Below are 19141 nucleotides of genomic sequence, written 5' to 3'. Positions count from 1 at the left end.
ATATTAAATTGAAACCGTTTGCATTTGTTAATTATCCAGTATTTAACGATCATTTGTATACACACACATATATATATATATATATATATATATATATATATATATATATATATATATATATATATATATGTGTGTGTGTGTGTGTGTGTGTGTGTGTGTACGTCAATGAAAAATTCAACATTTAAGGCAATCATAAAACAGTAAGTTAATCAATTTCTTTAAATATTATGTTAAAAACACATTAAAAGCTAAGTAAAAGTTCTATCACCAAGAAAAAAAAAATCCTTTCAAAATTGCATATGACGGAAACTCACTGTGAATATACGCCTCCCGCTGCGATCGAAAGCCACGCAGTATACAGAGGATAAGTGGCCCAGAATCCTCTTGTGCATTTTTATATGCTGGTAAGTTGAAGTTGGGAATATATAGTTGAAACGTGTACAGCCAGATAGTACTCTGGAATATGTAATATTTACTAATGGGAAAAAAGAAGAAAATGGTAAAAACACTGAACTTTGCTAATTACCATGAACAGCAAGAATAAATAATCTTACATTTCAGATTGTTATTTGAGTATTTTAGCAACCATTTAAATTGTAATATTTTTTTGAATTAAACATGGTTATTGCTTAACATTTATTGGGATCATATTTAGCCAATACATTAAAGTGATGGTAAACTCTCCCCCTTATAAGAACAGTTCCGGAATGTAAGTGATATTTTACACTGAGTTTTATTCATCAGCTGTCATGAAGATGCGCTGCAAAACTTACTTTTTAATGTAGTGCTGAAATTCAAATACACTGCGTATTTGAACTGCTCTTCAATCAGCGCTCGCGCCTTAAGGTACTTTTGTTGTAGCTAGAGTGCTGATTGGAGATCAATGAACTCACAGAAAAAAAATACTTTTGAAGTGGGCGGCCAGAGCGTGGCGTATTTGTATTTCAGTGCTACATTAAAAAGTTATAGTGCATCTTCACGACAATGGATGAATTAAACTCCATCTAAAATATCACTAACATTCCGGATCTGCTTTTATAAAGGGGAGAGTTTACCATTACTTTAAAAGAAAAATGTGCCATGACGAAGAAAGACAAAATTAAAAAAATAATTAAAAAAAAATTAGTTTTAGTTAGATTATATCCATTTTGAGAGAAAAAAATAAATAAAATCAAAATCTCATTTGGCTCTTTAAAAACAGACAGAACTGAAACAAAAGAGCAAAACTATATGGGATCACAAATATATAGTTACACAAAAACTATATGGGATCACAAATATATAGTTACACAAAAACTATATGGGATCACAAATATATTGTTACACAATGCACACACACACACAGTCAAACAATACCAAAAAAACACATCATAGAGAGTGAATCATGGTGAAGAAAGGGCGACACGCACACATGAGGTGTGCAGTTGTGTGTTGTTTCTTTTGTATTGTGTGTGTGTGTCAGTGAGTGACGTGGTCGTGTATAATATTTGTGATCCAACAAAGATTTACTCAAGGTTTTAAGCTTCAATTTTCAAAAAGCTATAAGCTATAACATTAACAAATACAAAATAACTTAACAATACTGGACTGGAGTGTGGGCAGTTGGGCACACAGCACTTTCTGGATGTGCCAAAAAACATTAAATATAAACACGAATCACTGCTCAGAATTATGTAATATGTAGATTTTTGTGTAAGAACACTAGTTGATCTACATGCTCTGGTTTGAGGGTGCTTCTTTTTGCCGTTACCACATCTCCTGCAGTGGAGAAAACCCGCTCTGCAGACACACGTGTGCCTGGGATACACAAGTATCGCTATGACAAATGAGAGAGGGGAAAAAAAACATCTAGAGGGACCTGTGATTTCACCGATTTGTTATAATGAGGGGTTTTCTAGTAGAAATTAAGATATGTGGTGCTCACAGGCAAAATGTATTCTGCTTTACTAAGTTTCTCAAAGGACTCCGTCTCCCACCAAATAAAAATGAGCCTGCTGTGTGTACTCTGAGTCGTCACCATCACTCAGGCAGTCACAGCACCAGTCCTCCTACTGCGTGCGGCAATTCCAGAAACTGCCCATTAGCAGCCCCGTTGCTTTATTGGGGACGTGACATCAAACGCTGTGCTAGTGTACTGCGTTAGTAGTACAGCACTCTCTCTATACTTGTCCTGGAGGCGGGGTCACGTGATGATACATGAATCGAATCCAGCCCTTCACTGCAACGATGCAGAATCGTTTCATGCCGCATCCTTGTGTGTGGTATAGACTGTCTTTCTGGGGTGCCCGTACGTCAAAGGGTCCTGCACACCTCTCATACATAGAACAAAATTCAAGAGGGAGATGTCAGCACCACCAACTGCTGTTTTCTGTCTTCATGTCACTGTAAATAAAGACTATAACTTGATAAGTTGGTGGTGCTGACGTCTCCCTCTTGAATTTTGTGTGTGTATATATATATATATATATATATATATATATATATATATATATATATATATATATATATATATATATATATATATATATATATATCTCAATTAAGGCAGGGGCTAGCACTCACGAATCCTCTAGTAATCACCCAGGGTGATTCCAAATGAATAAATAGAACTTGTAGAAACGTTAACTTTTGGAGTCTGACAAAGGGGGTAAAACCCCGAAACGTAACCAATAAAAGGTCACGATTTTGCAAATTCCTGGAGAGTGCATCCTTTCTACAACACACATATACAGTATCTCACAAAAGTGAGTACACCCCTCTCATATTTGTAAATCTATTTTATTATATATTTTCATGTGACAACACTTAAGAAATGACACTTTGCTACAATGTAAAGTAGTGCGTGTACAGCCTGTATAACAGTGTAAATGTGCGTTCCCCTCAAAATATCTCAACACACAGCCATTAATGTCTAAACCATTGGCATCAAAAGTGAGTACACCCCTAAGTGCAAATGTCCAAATTGGGCCCAAAGTGTCAATATTTTGTGTGACCACCATTATTTTCCATCACTGCCTTAACCCTCTTGGGCATGGAGTTCACCAGAGTTTCACAGTTGCTACTGGAGTCCTCTTCCACTCCTCCATGATGACATAATGAAGCTGGTGGATGTTAAGAGACCTTGCGCTCCCCCATTTTCCATTTGAAGATGCCCGACAGATGCTCAATAGGGTTTAGGTATGAAGACATGCTTGGCCAGTCCATCACCTTTACCCTAAGCTTCTTTAGCAAGGCAGTGGTCATCTTGAAGGTGTGTTTGGTGTCCTTATGTTGGAATACTGCCCTGTGGCCCAGTCTCTGAAGGGAGGGGATAATGCTCTGCTTCAGTATGTCCCAGTACATGTTGGCATTCATGGTTCCCTCAATGAACAGTAGCTCCCCAGTGCCGGCAGCCCTCATGCAGACCCAGACCATGACACTCCCACCACCATGCTTGACTGTAGGCAAGACACACTTGTCTTTGTACTCCTCACCTGGTTGCCGCCACACAAACTTGACACCATCTGAACCAAATAAGTTTATCTTGGTCTCATCAGACCACAGGACACTGTTCCAGTAATCCATGTCTTTAGTCTGCTTGTCTTCAGCAAACTGTTTGCAGGCTTTCTTGTGCAATATCTTTAGAAGAGGCTTCCTTCTGGGATGACAGCCATGCAGACCAATTTGATGCAGTGTATGGTCTGAGCACTGACAGGCTGACCCCTCACCCCTTCAACCACTGCAGCAATGCTGGCAGCACTCATACATCTATTTCCCAAAGACAACCTCTGGATATGACGCTGAGCATGTGCACTCAACGTCTTTGGTCGACCATGGCGAGGCCTGTTCTGAGTGGAACCTGACCTGTGAGACTGTGCTGCAGCTCAGTATCAGGGTTTTGTCAATCTTCTTATAGCCTAGGCCATCTTTATGTAGAGCAACACTTTTTTTTTTTTTTAGATCCTCAGAGAGTTCGCCATGAGATGCCATGTTGAACTGCAGTGACCAGTATGAGAGTGTAAGAGCGTTAACACAAAATTTAACACACATGCTCCACATTCACACTTGAGACCTTGTAACACTAATGAGTCACATGACACCGGAGAGGAAAAATGGCTAATTGGGCCCAAATTTGGACATTTCAACTTAGGGGTGTACTTACTTTTGCTGCCAACGGTTTAGACATTAATGGTTATGTTATTTTGAGGGGACAACCAATTTACACTGGTATACAGGCTGTACACTCACTACTTTACATTGAAGCAAAGTGTCATTTCTTCAGTGTTGTCACATAAAAAGATAATAAAATATTTACAAAAATGTGAGGGGTGTACTCACTTTTGTGAGATACTAAAATATATATATATATATATATATATATATATATATATATATATATATATATATATATATATATATATATATATATATATATATATATATATATATATATATATATATATTAATATTAATTAATTTGATATATTTATATATTATATTTTATTTCTGCCATGGGCCGCCTGAACAGCTCAGAACGGCGAACGCTTGAAACAAGTAAAGGAGCTTTCTGCATAAAGTAGGTTATACTTCATGAATGAAAGTCCCCTTTATTTGTTTCAATAGTCAACCTTAGCGTTTCAAAAACGCTAGGATTGACTTTCACTTTAAGAAAAAGTATGGAGGCATGTTTATCTGATACTAAAAATAGAATACAGTTGCCACAAGATGTAATCTACAAAAATCTAATTGTACAATAAACACTGTGCAAAAATAAATGGGATGCAACCACCATATTAGGTCCAGGGAAATTAATCTTTATTGGTGTCATATAACACATTGATGATTGAGTGTGACTTATACTTATGAAGTTGTATGTTCTTCAATTGGAAGCATCTTCTATTTTTCATGTCTTTATAGGAATCATTTGTGTTTGTGGTGTGCCTTATCTAAAGCAGCCCGACAAGTTTACATCTTATTCTGGAGGGATTTTCAATATTTATATTCATTTAGACTCTGTTATGGACTTTGGTCCATATTGCACCATAATTTGTGACATATATTTTTAATACTTGATATTTTTAATATTTTATTGTATCCCCGTATTCAGAAGTGTTCTGGCTTGTTGAAACCTTAAAGGGACAGTCAACACCAGAATTTTTGATGTTTAAAAAGATAATCCCTTTATTACCGATTCCCCAGACTTGCATAACCAACACAGTTATAATAATACAAGGTAATCACAGGCGTAAAAAAAAAAAGTGTATCTATGCCTCTGCAAACTGCCCCCTTATTTCAGTTCTTTTCACAGACTTGCACTTTAGCCAATCAGTGCTCACTCCTAGGTAAATTCACGTGCGTGAGCTCAATGTTATCTATATGACACGCTTGAACTGATGCCCTCTAGTGGTGAAAAACTGTCAAAATGCATTCCGATTAGAGGCGGCCTTCAAGGTCTAAGAAATTAGCATATGAGCCTACCTATGTTTAGCTTTCAACTAAAAATACCAAGAGAACAAAGCAAAATTGGTGATAAAAGTAAATTGTTGCCTAAAATTACATGCCCTATTTGAATCATGAAAGTTTGTTTTGGACTTGACTGTCCCTTAAGAGGAATGTAAGTTTTTAGGGAGGCAATATAATTACTTTATCTAAATATATTCCTTTTGGCATATTAAGAGTTGTCAGGAAGTAGGACACTGCTTATTCCAAGAAAACGGTTTGTAAAAGGTACCTTAAAAGGGATACTTAAGAGACAGAATATTAAAAACTTTTATTATACAAATAGAGCACACAATTTTAAACAACTTTCTAATTCACGTCCATTATCTAAATGTGCCCAATCTTTTTATTTGCACGCTGAGGCACCTTTTCCTACTGAGCATGTGCAAGATTCACAGGATATATATATTTGCATTTTGTGATTGGCTAATGGCTGTTACATGATGCATTAGGAAGGAAAATGTAACCAACTGAAAAAAATATGCTACTCATTTGAAATTAAGTTTAGTGGTCCATTAACTGTAAAATCATCTCACCTTTATTATGCTCCTAGTGATCTATAGTTTTACAAAAAGCTCATTTACTTTCAGTTTGTCATTAAGAACAAAAAAAATGCTTTTGCCACCTAAACTGAAAATGTAATTATTGCAGTATTGGTTATAGAAAATCTATGGAGACAAGCAGCAGGAGAAACTAAAAACTTACTGGGGGGGAGAAAGCCATTTACTTAAAGGGTCATGAAACCTAATTTTTTTCCTATTTCATGATTCAGATCATGCAATTTAAAATGTCCAATTTCTTTCTATTATCTTATTAGTTTTATTCTCTGTGTATTGTTTAAAAGTATTCCTATGTAGGCTCAGAAGATACCAATTAGTGGCTGCACATATATGCCTCATCATTTTCTTTAAGCTAGCTCCAAGTAGCGCAATGCTGTTCCTTTAGCAAAGAATACCAAGAAAATGAAGCACATTACATAATAGAAAGTGGTCTTAAAATTGTATGCTCTATCTGAATCATAAGCAAAACTTTGGTTTTTATGTCCCTTTAAGAGTCACCATCTTTGAGTAGTGAACTCAGTTGCTTGCCTGAGAATATTGTCCCTTTAAGACTTGCAGAACGTAAAAACAAACTGCCACCAAAACATACTTAGGAACCCTGAAATGCTGGGTGTTTAACCCCTGCAAAAGTATTAGAAGTGCAAAGTAGAAGTACCCTTTAGAAACCGCAGAGCACTGCTAGTCCAAAACAGAAACTGCCGTTGATCCAATCAGCAGCACGACTAGGCTGTGTACCTGGCACCTTAATTGCATCAAAAAATAATTTATTTTTTATTAGAATGTCCATCTAATTTTCTAAGATCCAGGTCTCTACAACTTTATTGGATTCATTTAAATTGACCACCACAATATGGATGGTTTCCAAACTGAAGATTTCTAAATTTGGTAGCCATAATTAAAAAGCCCAATACCAATTTATTTTTTAAACCTTTATGACAGACATTTATTTTTACATACTCTAATGCAAAAACAAAATGCCCCAGATGGCAGCTGAATACAGTATATAAATATTTAATATACAGCAGATTACTATTAAAAAAAATCAACATGTCAAAAAAAAAAAAAAAAAAGTCCCCAGCCAAGGAAATGCTGCCACTTTTCTAGAGCAGCCACACTACCCATTATATATAAGCTGGTGGTGCAGGTGATCAACATTAGACCATGTGACCCTTTAATTAAAGGGACAGTCTACACCAGAATTTTTATTGTTTTAAAAGATAGATAATCCCTTTGTTACCCATTTCCCAGTTTTGCATAACCAACACAGTTATAATAATATACTTTTAACCTCTGTGATTATCTTGTATCTAAGCCTCTGCAAACTGCCCCTTTTTTCAGTTCTTTTGACAGACTTGCAGTCTAGCCAATCAGTGCCTGCTCCCAGATAACTTCTCGTGCACGAGCACAGTGTTATCTATATGAAATACGTGAACTAACACCCTCTAGTGGTGAAAAACTGTTAAAATGCAATCTGAAAGAGGTGGGCTTCAAGGTCTAAGAAATTAGCATATGAACCCCCTAGGTTAAGCTTTCAACTAAGAATACCAAGAGAACAAAGCAAAATTGGTGATAAAAGTAAATTGGAAAATTGTTTAAAATTACATGCTCTATCTGAATCATGAAAGTTTATTTTGGCCTAGACTGTCCCTTTAAAAGAAAGGATCCTCTTCTTAAAATGAAGGTTACGACAACCTACTAACCAAAGCAGTTGAGGAGACAGAGGCTCTGTAATAGATCATCACACATGCTAAAAAAACACCCATATGTACAGTGAAACAGGTGCTACCCAAAGTGTAAGACAGAGTACCACAATCAACCTCCTGACCATTAAAAACCAAGACCCTTGGATGCACAGTGATCCATAAAGGGACACTGAACCCACAAATGTTGTTTTGTAATTCAGATAGAGCATGCAATTTTAAACAACTGTCTAATTTACTCCTATTATCAATTTTTCTTTGTTCTCTTGCTATCTTTATTGGAAAAAGAAGGCATCTATGCTTTTTTTGGGCTCAGTACTCTGGACAGCAATTTTTTATTGGTGGATGAATGTATCCACCAATCAGCAAGGACAACCCAGGTTGTTCACCAAAAATGGGCCGGCATCTAAACTTACATTCTTGCATTTTAAATAAAGATACCAAGAGAATGAAGAAAATTTGATAATAGGAGTAAATTAGAAAGTTGCTTAAAATTTCATGCTCAATCTGAATCATGAAAGAAAACATTTGGGTACAGTGTCCTTTAATAGAATAGTCCCAAATTTATTTTGAACTTCAGGTGAAAATAGCGCCTTCTAAAACCTAAAATCTGACAGACCTTACTTCTATTTTTTCTCCCCTATCAAAATATTGAACAAAAAAGTGATTTAACCCCTTGGCTGCCCACAACACAAGGTTATCAATGGGTTGAACAGAATTTACAAGGCAAAAAGGAGATTTAACGTCTTATTGGTCACCTTATAGTAAGAGCATAGTTTACTAGGGTTAGCTGTTTCTGCACATTTTGTCAATACTTTTAACGGTTTATTAAACAATTTTCAAGTTCCCCTTTGTACTACTTATTGATTTATCTCATAAGTCTGCAAAAGATAATGGGACATTGCACACTATATTTTTCTTTGCATAGATGTTTTGTAGATCATCCATTTAACTAGCCAATCTGGGAGTAATTTTTGTAAAAAAAAAAAGTATAGTTTTGCTTATATTTAAATAATATTGTGCTGATGTTCAGACTTCTAACCATGCCCCAAAGTTTTAGATGTATACAGATGTCTACAGACGCCTAGTTGTGTAATGGGTCTTTTCATATGCAGAGGAGGGAGGGGTGTGACTTTTACTGCTTTCTCAGCCCCTTTCAGTGACAGTCAAGAAAAAAAAAAAAAAAAAAACACCTTTCATGAGTTAAATAGGGCATGTAATTTTAAACAACTTTGTAATTTTAAACAACTTTCCAATTTACTTTTATTACCAATTTTGATTTGTTCTCTTGATATTCTTAATTGAAAGCTAAACCTAGGAGGTTCATATGCTAATTTCTTAGACCTTGAAGGCCGCCTCTAATCTGAAAGCATTTTGACCGTTTTTCACCACTAGAGGGCGTTCGTTCATGTGTTTCAAAAAGATAACATTGAGCTCAGGCACGTGAAGCTCCTAGGAGTGAGCACTGATTGGCTAAAAATGCAAGTCTGTCAAAAGAACTGAAATAAGGGGGCAGTTTGCAAAGGCTTAGATACGAGGTAATTACAGAGGTAAAACGTGTATATTTAGAACTTTTGGCTATGCAAAACTGGGGAATGGGTAATAAAGGGATTATCTACCTTTTTAAACAACAAAAATTCTGGTGTTGACTGTCCCTTTAACTTCATCAACAGTGATAAACTAGGAGCTTTGTAGTAAGTTTTTAAAAAAGGTTTTATACTGGATTTTTATATCAGTATCTATGCATATTCTTCTTTATAGGTGTGTCTATTACATGCAGTTATATGAAATTGATGTATACTGTCCCTTTAAGTGTTTATTTGGTATCAGTGTGGATATAACCGGGTTTCTGGAATACAACAAACAATAGAATGGATGAGTAAATGATTATAAACAGAGAAATTTGTTTTTAGTGTGTGCACAGTTAAATACATTGGATTTGCGCATTTGTTTTTGTTGCTACTCGTTGCAACTCATGTATTAAAGTCTTTTGTTCCTACCTCCCACTACGGATGCCTATTGACTAAAAATATAATAATTGTGGCACTCTTACTAATTGTCAACTGTGTAACCCCTTATAGCTCACTGTATTGTAAAGACTGTACAGTTACCTGTCCTCAACAGATATGAAACCAAAATTTTAGGCAGCCTTAAAGGGACACTGAATCAAAATTTGTTATCAATTTTTCTTAGTTCTCTTGCTATCTTTATTTGAAAAAGAAGGCATCTAAGCTAAGGAGCCAGCCAATTTTTGGTTTAGAACCCTGGATAGCACTTGATTATTGGTGGGTGAATTTATCCACCAATCAGCAAGAACAACCCAGTTTGTTCACCAAAAATGGAGTGGCCTTCTAAACACATTCTTGTTTTTCAAATAAAGATACCAAGAGAATGAAGAAAATGTGATAATAGGAGTAAATTAGAAATTTGCTTAAAATTGCATGCTCTATATGAATCACAAAAGAAAAAATTTGGGTTCAGTGTCCCTTTAAATTCTCTTATCCATACAATACCTATATGGATATCAAATTAAAAAAACAAGTTCCTGCACTGATTATACAACATGGAAGGGCCAGGGCCCTTGCTATGAAACAGAGTGATAATCCTAAAACTACTAAAGAGAACAATTCTACCACAACTTACCAAGGCTGAGCGGTTGTCCATAACTGACTGGGAGTTCTGGTGGCCTTCCCCTGTGCAAAGCCGCAAATGCAGATCCTTTCCATTGTGTATGCTTGGAATCTGAGAAAATATTCACAATCAAATACAGTTTCAATTGTAAGATTTATGAGTTACCAGCAAAACTAATTTTGTAGAGGACAGCTATAGCATAATATTATGCAAACTTAAAGTGAAGGTCAATTTTTATGAATTAGTGCCCCGTTTTTAATAAACCTATTAAAAACAAGGGCCCTTTAATTCATCAAAATTGACATTTCACTGTTTTCGTCAAAAACGTACCTTTTAATCCTGGCAGCCGCTCCAGCACTTACTACGCCTGTCGCAAGCCGTCTTCGCTGGTGCAAAATGACGAATCCGGCTTCCTCCAATCACAGCGTTGCATCATGCCAAGATTCCCCCCGGGGGGGAGGGGGTTTGGGGGGAGCTGTGATTGGAGGAAGCCTGATTCGTCATTTCTGACGTGTGCAGAGGCTTCCGACGGCCGGGGGAAAATCGCTGGAGCGGTATTCAGGATTAAAAAGGTAAAAACAGTGAAATGTCAATTTTGATGAATTAAAGTGCCCTTGTTTTGAATCGGTTTATTAAAAACCAGGCACTAATTCATCAAAATGGACTATCACTTTAAAGCAACAGGACAACAATGTTACTTCTCTTTTGTGTAAGGTATATGTTATTTTAACGTTAAGGAGAAAAGAATGTCAAAGTTAAACTTTCTTGATTTAGCTAAAGCATGTAATTTTATGACACCTTTAAATACACTTCTATTATCAAATTTACGTTTTTCTCTTGCTATCCTTTATTGAAAGGCATATGAACATATTGACAAGCAGCACTGCTTACTGGGAACTAGCTGGTGATTGGTGGCACACACATTTATCTCTTGTAATTGGTTCACCATATGTGTTCAGCTAGTTCCCAGTAGTGCACTGCTGCTTTGGAGCTGACAAACTATGTGTTTAAGCTTTTGGCAGGGTTAAACAGTTATTTACAAGCAATTGTGTAGTAATAATATGCTCTAACACATAAGAGCACTTCCTTTTGCACTTTGATGTCCCTTTAAATATTATTAATCGAACTGTGTAAGCGAATATCCGCTGTCTTCCTTGAAAATTATGCACTACAATCCCTTCATTCAATAGGTCTTGTCCTACAATAGGAATTTACTTTGCAGTAGACACACAAATAATACGGAATAATTACCTTTTGCCCTTCTCAAAAGAGATTGTTTTCCTACTCCCAGGAGACTCCTCACCCCATGCACACTCTGTGGGATCTCCTGATCTAAAATAGGTCCAATGCGCTCACAAATTTTAAGCAGGTAGTCTGGGGGGATGTGAGCATTGGCAGCCACCTATAATTAACAGAGGAACAAATCAGAAAGTATGTACACACATGAAACAAAGATTAGAAAAGTATAAGGGAATGGGCAGTTACATATTGGTCAACAATTCATGAACACCATACTGGTTCATAAATACTTATGACAGATTAGTAAAACAGATGTACATAAATCTTAAAGCTGAATATTAAACTTTATTTTAAAAAGGAGCAAAATATTTTTAGAGATGCAATATTATTAAAGTGACTTTCAAATTGAACAAACCTGTCGTATGTGTTGCTTTGCATATCAGCCCAACAGTAAAAAACAGTATTTAAAGGGACAGTCTAGGCCAAAATAAACTTTCATGATTCAGATAGAGCATGTAATTTTAAACAATTTTCCAATTTACTTTTATCACCCATTTTGCTTTGTTCTCTTGGTATTCTTAGTTGAAAGCTTAACCTAGGAGGTTCATATGCTAATTTCTTAGACCTTGAAGCCAACCTCTTTCATATTGCATTTTAACAGTTTTTCACCACTAGAGGGTGTTAGTTCACGTATTTCATATAGATAACACTGTGCTCGTGCACGAGAAGTTATCTGGGAGCAGGCACTGATTGGCTAGACTGCGAGTCTGTCAAAAGAACTGAAAAAGGGGCAGTTTGCAGAGGCTTAGATACAAGATAATCACAGAGGTTAAAAGTATATTAATATTACTGTGTTGGTTATGCAAAACTGGGAAATGGGTAATAAAGGGATTATCTATCTTTTAAAACAAAAAAAAATTCTGGTGTAGACTGTCCCTTTAAGTGTATTAAAATGTCTGGGTTTTTTTTTAAAAGAAACGAACATGTATGGATACTTGTTGTATAAGTTTCCTTTTTTCTTGTCAGGCATATATATCCTCATCCACTAACAGAACTGTGAGTTGTCCCTACCAGTCAGACTAGTTATGTGTGCACAATGAGGTATTTTCTACATTTTCCCACGCAAAATTAATATATTGCATTGCTGGTCTCTCATATGCATAATACAAAACTCTGGTCTACAATGTCACTTTAAGCAGGGCTCGACAAACCCAAGAGCCTGGGAGCCACTGGCTCCTAGAATTTTACCACTGTCTCCTAACTTTTGGGGGTTTTCTCCATATATCCATATACAAATCCCATGGTCTGGCTCCTAAATATTCTTACTGGCTCTTAATTTTTAAACAGATTTGTCAAGCACTGACTAAGGCTTTTCCCATTTGCACGAGTAGCATATTCTTAGCAAATTAAACAAAATCACAAGAAAATTAAAGCATATAAAATGTTTAAAGGGATGAGACCCAAAAAATATTTATTTATGGATTCAGACAGAACATACCATTTTAAACAACAACAACAACAACAACAAAAAAGTTTCCAATTTACTTCTAGCAATTTTGCTTTGTTCCCATAATATTCTTTGTTGAAGAGATACCTAGGTTGGCATCTGGAGCACTACATGACAGGAAATAGTGCTGCCATCTACTGCTCTCGCAAATATATAACATTCTTGCAAAATTGTTGACATATAGTGCTCCAGAATTGGGCCAGCTCCTAAGCATACACCCCTGCTTTTCAACAAAAGACACCAAGAGTACAAAGAAAAATGAATAGAAGTAAAATAGAAAGTTGTTTAAAATCACATGCTCTATTTGAATCAGGAAAGAACAATATTGAGTTTCATATCTCTTTAACCATCACTTCACTAATGCATCAACTTTACAGTACTGAGACACAGCCTTGTCTCTAAATCCATAGCTAAATATTAGCTATAAACCACAACACGGATTGCTAAATTTATATGAAAAGCAGACGAGACCTACACATTCATATAAAGCATAAAAATATGATAAATAATCCAAAAAAGTTACAAGCCAAAAATACATTTCTAGAAGCTGTGGTTTCCAGGAAAAAAATAATGGATAAAACAGCACTATGCTTATCAATGTGTTTTTCATTTTCCAACTCTGCAAAATTATTTTAATTTAAAAAAAAAGTTGTACCACAGCTAAAAACTATTATGGCTTTCTTCAATACAAATATTACCCGTGCATTAGGTAAACAAAAACAACAAAAAGGTAAAGTCAATTTTATATAGCTTAATTTTTAGCAGCATCTGATTTTCGGATGCATAAAATAAAACGTACTCAGAGTAAGTACAACTGTTTTTATAATATTCATTAGAAGGAAGTGATACTCTAAAAATGTACGTTTTGGTGGGCATCCTTAAAGTGAAAGTAAATCCTAGCGTTTTACAAACGCTAGTATTTACTATTGAAACAAATAAAGGGCACTTTCATTCATGAAGATAGTTCATGTAGAAAGCTCCTTTATTTGTTTTAACCGATCGCCGTTTTTAGGTGCTACAGCAGCCCACGGCTAAAAAAATATTTTGGCTAAGAGCAGCGAAAGTGCTTATAGTCTATAGCAATAAATCAAGGAGGTACTAAATATAGATGCTATTTACAGAATTAAAAGCAATATTACTTACTAAAAACTTAGAAATAGGGAGCTATCTATTGGTAGTTTGTACTTATTTGAATACATGACACAAAATAATCGAATTAGACCTAAGAAATTAAAAAACCTGACCCAAGTATTTTAAGTAAAAGGAAGTTTATTTAAAAGACAACTAGCGGAACCGATTCATTGCTTATGTTCCATCATCTTGCCACAAGTAATAATGTTGTTTTATTTGCACACATGCTTCCCCTATGAACTCCCTTTTTTTTGTTGAGTTTTATTCATCAACCCCCCAAACACACTTTATTTACGAAAACATATGGTTAAAGCGACTGTTTTTTGATGGTATCAGCTTGGTTAATGTATTCAATAAGACAAGTTAAAAAGCAGCCTAAAAGAAATTAAAAAAACAAATAGCTGATCTACAACATTTACACGCAGTAGGACTAAACCTGGTCTTTAAAAGGGACATTAAACTGCTGGGTGCAGGTACTTTAGAATGGTTACTACTTATCTATGCTATTGCTTTTGTCCGATGGTGAAGCTGCGCCTCTTTGTACTGGAGGCCGTCATCTTGGAGCCCAGGTATTCTCACATGCTGCGACAAAAGCAGTGTGTATTTCCATATCAGAGGTTGTCAACTTGTTGGCAACTGTATAATATGCTTCAGATTAGAGTACTTGATACAGTGCAGGAGCTTCACATTTTTGCAGTGGCTTCATGTTTTAGATTATCGCTGAGAGCTTTTTAAAATACATTTTGTGCAACAGTGCAAAAGATGCAAAAATGTAAAGCTCACATGATGTATCATGCAAACTACCTCCAGGCAAATGATACAGCTGTTAAAGAGAGGGCAATATCATTGATGAGAGTGCAATGATTCTGTCACATTCTGTGAGAATGCTCAAGATCCAAGATGGAGACTACCAATATAAAGAGGCGGAGCTTCAGCATTTGGCATTTATAAAGGGAAACTAAACCCAATTTTTTTCTTTATTGATTCAGATAGAGAATGCAATTTTTAAGCAACTTTCTAATTTACTCCTATTAGCAATTTTTATTTGTTCTCTTGCTATATTTATTTAAAAAGCGAGAATGTACAACAAAGGAGCCGGACCATTTTAGGTTCAGAACACTGGATAGCGCTTGCTTATTGATGGCTTTAAGTGTAACCCAGGGCCTGAACCAAAAATGGGCCAGCTCTTAAACTTTACATTCCTGCTTTTTAAATAAAGCTAGCAAAAGAACGGAAAAAAATGATAATAAAAGATCAAATTAGAAAGTTGCTTAAAATTGCATGCTCTGTCAAAATCAAGAAAAAAAATTGAGTTTAGTATCCCTTTAAAGGCACATTAAACACCCCCCCAAAAAAAAAATATTATGAGAATAAGACACAGCAAGCCATTTTAAATAAGTTCAGTTTTCGCCTAATATCAAATTTGCTCCACTCTCTTGATATCCTTCGTTGAAACAGCAGCAATGCACTACTGGGAGCTAAGTGCTGTCTGTCATTGGCTGACCCATTGTGTCTAGATATCTCTCAGTAGTGCATTGCTGCTGCTTCAACAAAAGGATACCAAGAGAATTAAGTAAGTTTGATAAAAGCAGTAAATTGAAAAGTTAATTAATGTTGAGATTTGTTCTCTTTTAAAGTTTATGTAAATGTTGATGCTAAAGTGCCCGGTTTTTAAAACTTTGATTACAAACAAGGGCACTTTAATTCATCAAAATTTTCATTTCACTCCTGTTAAAAAACAAACAAAAAAAAACAAAACAAAAAAAAAAAACTTACCTTTTAATCTTCACAGCAGCTCCAGCTTCCTCCACCCGTTTCAAAGCCTCTTCCTGGGTCTAAAATGAGGCATCCGGCTTCCTCCAATCACAGCAGTGAACCAGACACTGAATCCCCCAGGGGGAAGCTGTGATTGGAGGATGACCTATCAATCATTTCTGACATCAGAAATGGCTTGTGAGACCAGAGGAAGCTGGAGCTCCTGTGAAGATTAAAAGGTAAGTTTTTTGTCACAACAGGAGTGAAATGTAAATTTTGATGAATTAAAGTGCCCCTGTTTTTAATCAAAGTTTTAAAAACCGGGCACTTTAGCATCAAAATTTACATTCACTTAAGCATGCACTAAGCAGTAGGAAATACCATTTTTGTAGTTATGATCAGCAGTTTAATGCCCCTTTAATCTGTGTGACATAGTGAACCTAATTATTTGCATTCTTCCAAGATGTTTAATAAACTGATAGATCTCTTTACTTTTAACATCACTAGCAGTATAACAGATCATACCTAACCTAGTAATTAAAAACATTGAAATACAAGGGCAACTCTATTCAAAAGCATAGAACAGAAGACTGTTTCATTCTACATAAGCAAAGAGGGGAAAAAATCTGGTCAGGACAGTGAAAAATACTCTCAGGGTTTTTTGTTGTTGTTTTGTTTTTAATGAGAGGAATAGCATTTTAAAGTTGAGAGCATGAAAGAAGGTCAGATAATGTTATGTAAGGGACACTATACAACTGAAAAAGCACTGGTGTTACGCTAATGGGTTGCTTGACATAAAACGAAAAACTGGTGACGCTTTTGTGTACAAAAACAATGACACGCTCATGACATAGCATTGAACTTTAGGGGTATGTTAGGCTCCGATAAATAGATGAGCAGTAATCGCTTTTATTTTTCAACACACCAGGCCAAAACACTACACTTTTATAATAGATCTAAGTGGCGCGGTGTATAACCTAGCACCAGCGGATACGTCTTTGTCATTATACCACAACTTGTCACAAATAAGATGCCGGAATATGGCGGCTTGAACATAAAAACAAATACTTTATCCAGAACGGTTTAAGTCGAAACCCTATTTCCTGTGTTATGAACGGAGATATCCAATCAGAGTGCAGTTCACATTACCGCAGAACCCAGTGCGCAGAGTAAGCTGCGTCTCAATTGGTCGCTGCGGCCAAACTCCCAGCCCCTTGTACGTGCCCTCAGATAACCCCCCATGTCTCACAATAGACTGCGGTGTGACAAACACGGGCAACATCACCGGGGGAATCGGGCACATAAAAGCGACACTAAAGCAGACAGTGGATAGATACAGCATGTGACAGTGGCCCCAAGTATCTCATCAGTGCAGCACTCACCAGGTCCTCGAAGGTTCTCCGGTGCTTCTTCCCTTCCCAGTCAAGGCGATGAGGAATAAGCTGTGGAAACAGAAGCCAGTGTGAGAAGCAACACGAACTACGGTTCTGTGCAATACCCCGATGTATCGCCCCCCACTGCTCAGGTGACTAACTTACCTGGTGCTGTTCCAGTTCCTCCGCCAGCACCTAGAGAGAGAAATAAGAGAGACAGATGGTCAGTGAGCTCTGATGGCTCTTGTCCGGGACATCTGTGTGAGCCACAGGGGATAATGTCAAGCTCAATATTGAGCAGCACGGAGGTTGGCCGAGGAGCCCCACTTACCTGTGCTGATCTCCTACATGGACCAGATTGCAGAAACCTGGCGATCAGGAAGTAGAGTTCTGTGATAAAAAAAGAGTAAGGGGTATTTAGTTGGTGCCGGATAAAATTTATTCATAAAAAAAAAATAAGTTCTCCCAGTATAATCCTGCAGAACGCACCTGCTTCCATGTTGCGCCACTCTCTGTGTGATTATAGTGCGAAAACTCCCATTACAAGACCCTTCCTTTTCGAGTCACCGCATAACCCTATCCCCATTATACCGAGCTGATGCCCCCTCCGGCAGGACCGCAAGAATGAGAGGCCCAAGCGTACTGCAACCTCCGAGCACTGGGCGGCGCTGTGTGGGGGCGGGACTGGAAGCAGTGGCAATGGGCGTGTTTGCCATAAACCATAAAATGTCAAAGTAATGGGAGGTAGTACGGGCTTTGGTCAGTGGTGGCGCTGTGAGAAAAAAAAATCATTGTGATCACTTTAGCTAGGTAGTTGCAGCTCGAATATTGACGTAAGGGACGCTAAAGTGTCACTCAGAGGGTGGGTGGAGTCACTTCAAAGGGCGGAAGTGATTAGAGCGCTTCAATACCCGTATGTTATTCAGCAAAGGCGGAGTAATGGCTAAAGATTTATGGGTGTAATTAGAGATTTTGACGACTTGGAGTTTTCGACAGGACACCGGAAATCTCAGAAAGCAAAGCTGTTGGGTGGATAAGGCGGGGCAATAGAGAAAAAAAAGTTCTTGAGTCGGGCGCAGTGTCACATGATCTGATTGTTATAAAGTAAAAGTCGTCGAGACTTCACAGATTTGCGATCTTTGCAGACAACAATGGTCTGCAGTGAATTAATCAAGAGACATGCAAATCTAGAAATAATATGAATTTTGTACTTGACATTTTAAGGATACACATTTTTTTCTAAGCAGAATCACACCGTGATAACGAAAAAATGCCATGTTATAAATGAGTCAAATGTACGAATTACTGCAGTTTCAGATGTTTTAAGAAAACTGTGCCACCCTTTCATATGTCACAGAAATCGGGAAAATATAGCTGTTTTGTAGGATGGCTGTTTGTTGCTACAGTTTGAAACGAGGTCTTGGGGGTCTCTAGGCCATTAATGACCTATTATAAGTGTCTAGATTTAGACCCCAGCATTCAAATATATATATACTGTGTGTGTGTATATATATATATATATATAGAGTAACCTTTTAATAAACACGGTTGCAACAATGGTGTTTTTTTTCTTCTAAACCTTATAGTCAACTGACGAAGGTGTTATCCTCATATAAATAAGAGAGATCACCTGGTGATTAAAACATATAGGGGGCTTTATTTTAAAGAGGGGCTTATGGGTTTTAGAACAAGGGTTCAGGGGGTATATCTTAGAAGTGCATTCGAGAAGGAAGCCCTTTGTGCCGTTTGGCTAGTTTGTACTTGTGA

The 19141-nt window shown here is 36.7% G+C and overlaps 1 protein-coding gene across 1 annotated transcript in view; it reads right to left on the bottom strand.

The window, feature by feature from the left end:
* The window catches only part of BRWD3 (bromodomain and WD repeat domain containing 3), a 466754-nt gene extending 448757 nt beyond the window's left edge, over positions 1–17997 (bottom strand). Inside the window, exons 1-7 of the mRNA XM_053715025.1 lie at positions 17864–17997; positions 17706–17764; positions 17540–17569; positions 17384–17443; positions 11621–11771; positions 10382–10480; positions 315–475 (exon numbers count right to left, since the gene is read on the bottom strand). Coding sequence (XP_053571000.1) covers positions 315–475; positions 10382–10480; positions 11621–11771; positions 17384–17443; positions 17540–17569; positions 17706–17764; positions 17864–17873 — 570 coding nt within the window. The 5' untranslated portion in view covers positions 17874–17997. The remainder of the gene's footprint in view (positions 1–314; positions 476–10381; positions 10481–11620; positions 11772–17383; positions 17444–17539; positions 17570–17705; positions 17765–17863) is intronic.
* Between the last annotated feature and the right edge of the window lie 1144 nt (positions 17998–19141).

The sequence above is a fragment of the Bombina bombina genome, chromosome 1, assembly GCF_027579735.1.
Source record: "Bombina bombina isolate aBomBom1 chromosome 1, aBomBom1.pri, whole genome shotgun sequence".
NCBI lineage: Eukaryota > Metazoa > Chordata > Amphibia > Anura > Bombinatoridae > Bombina > Bombina bombina.
Note: the sequence above shows the minus strand (reverse complement) of the source record. Positions and strands in the feature narration are given on the sequence as shown.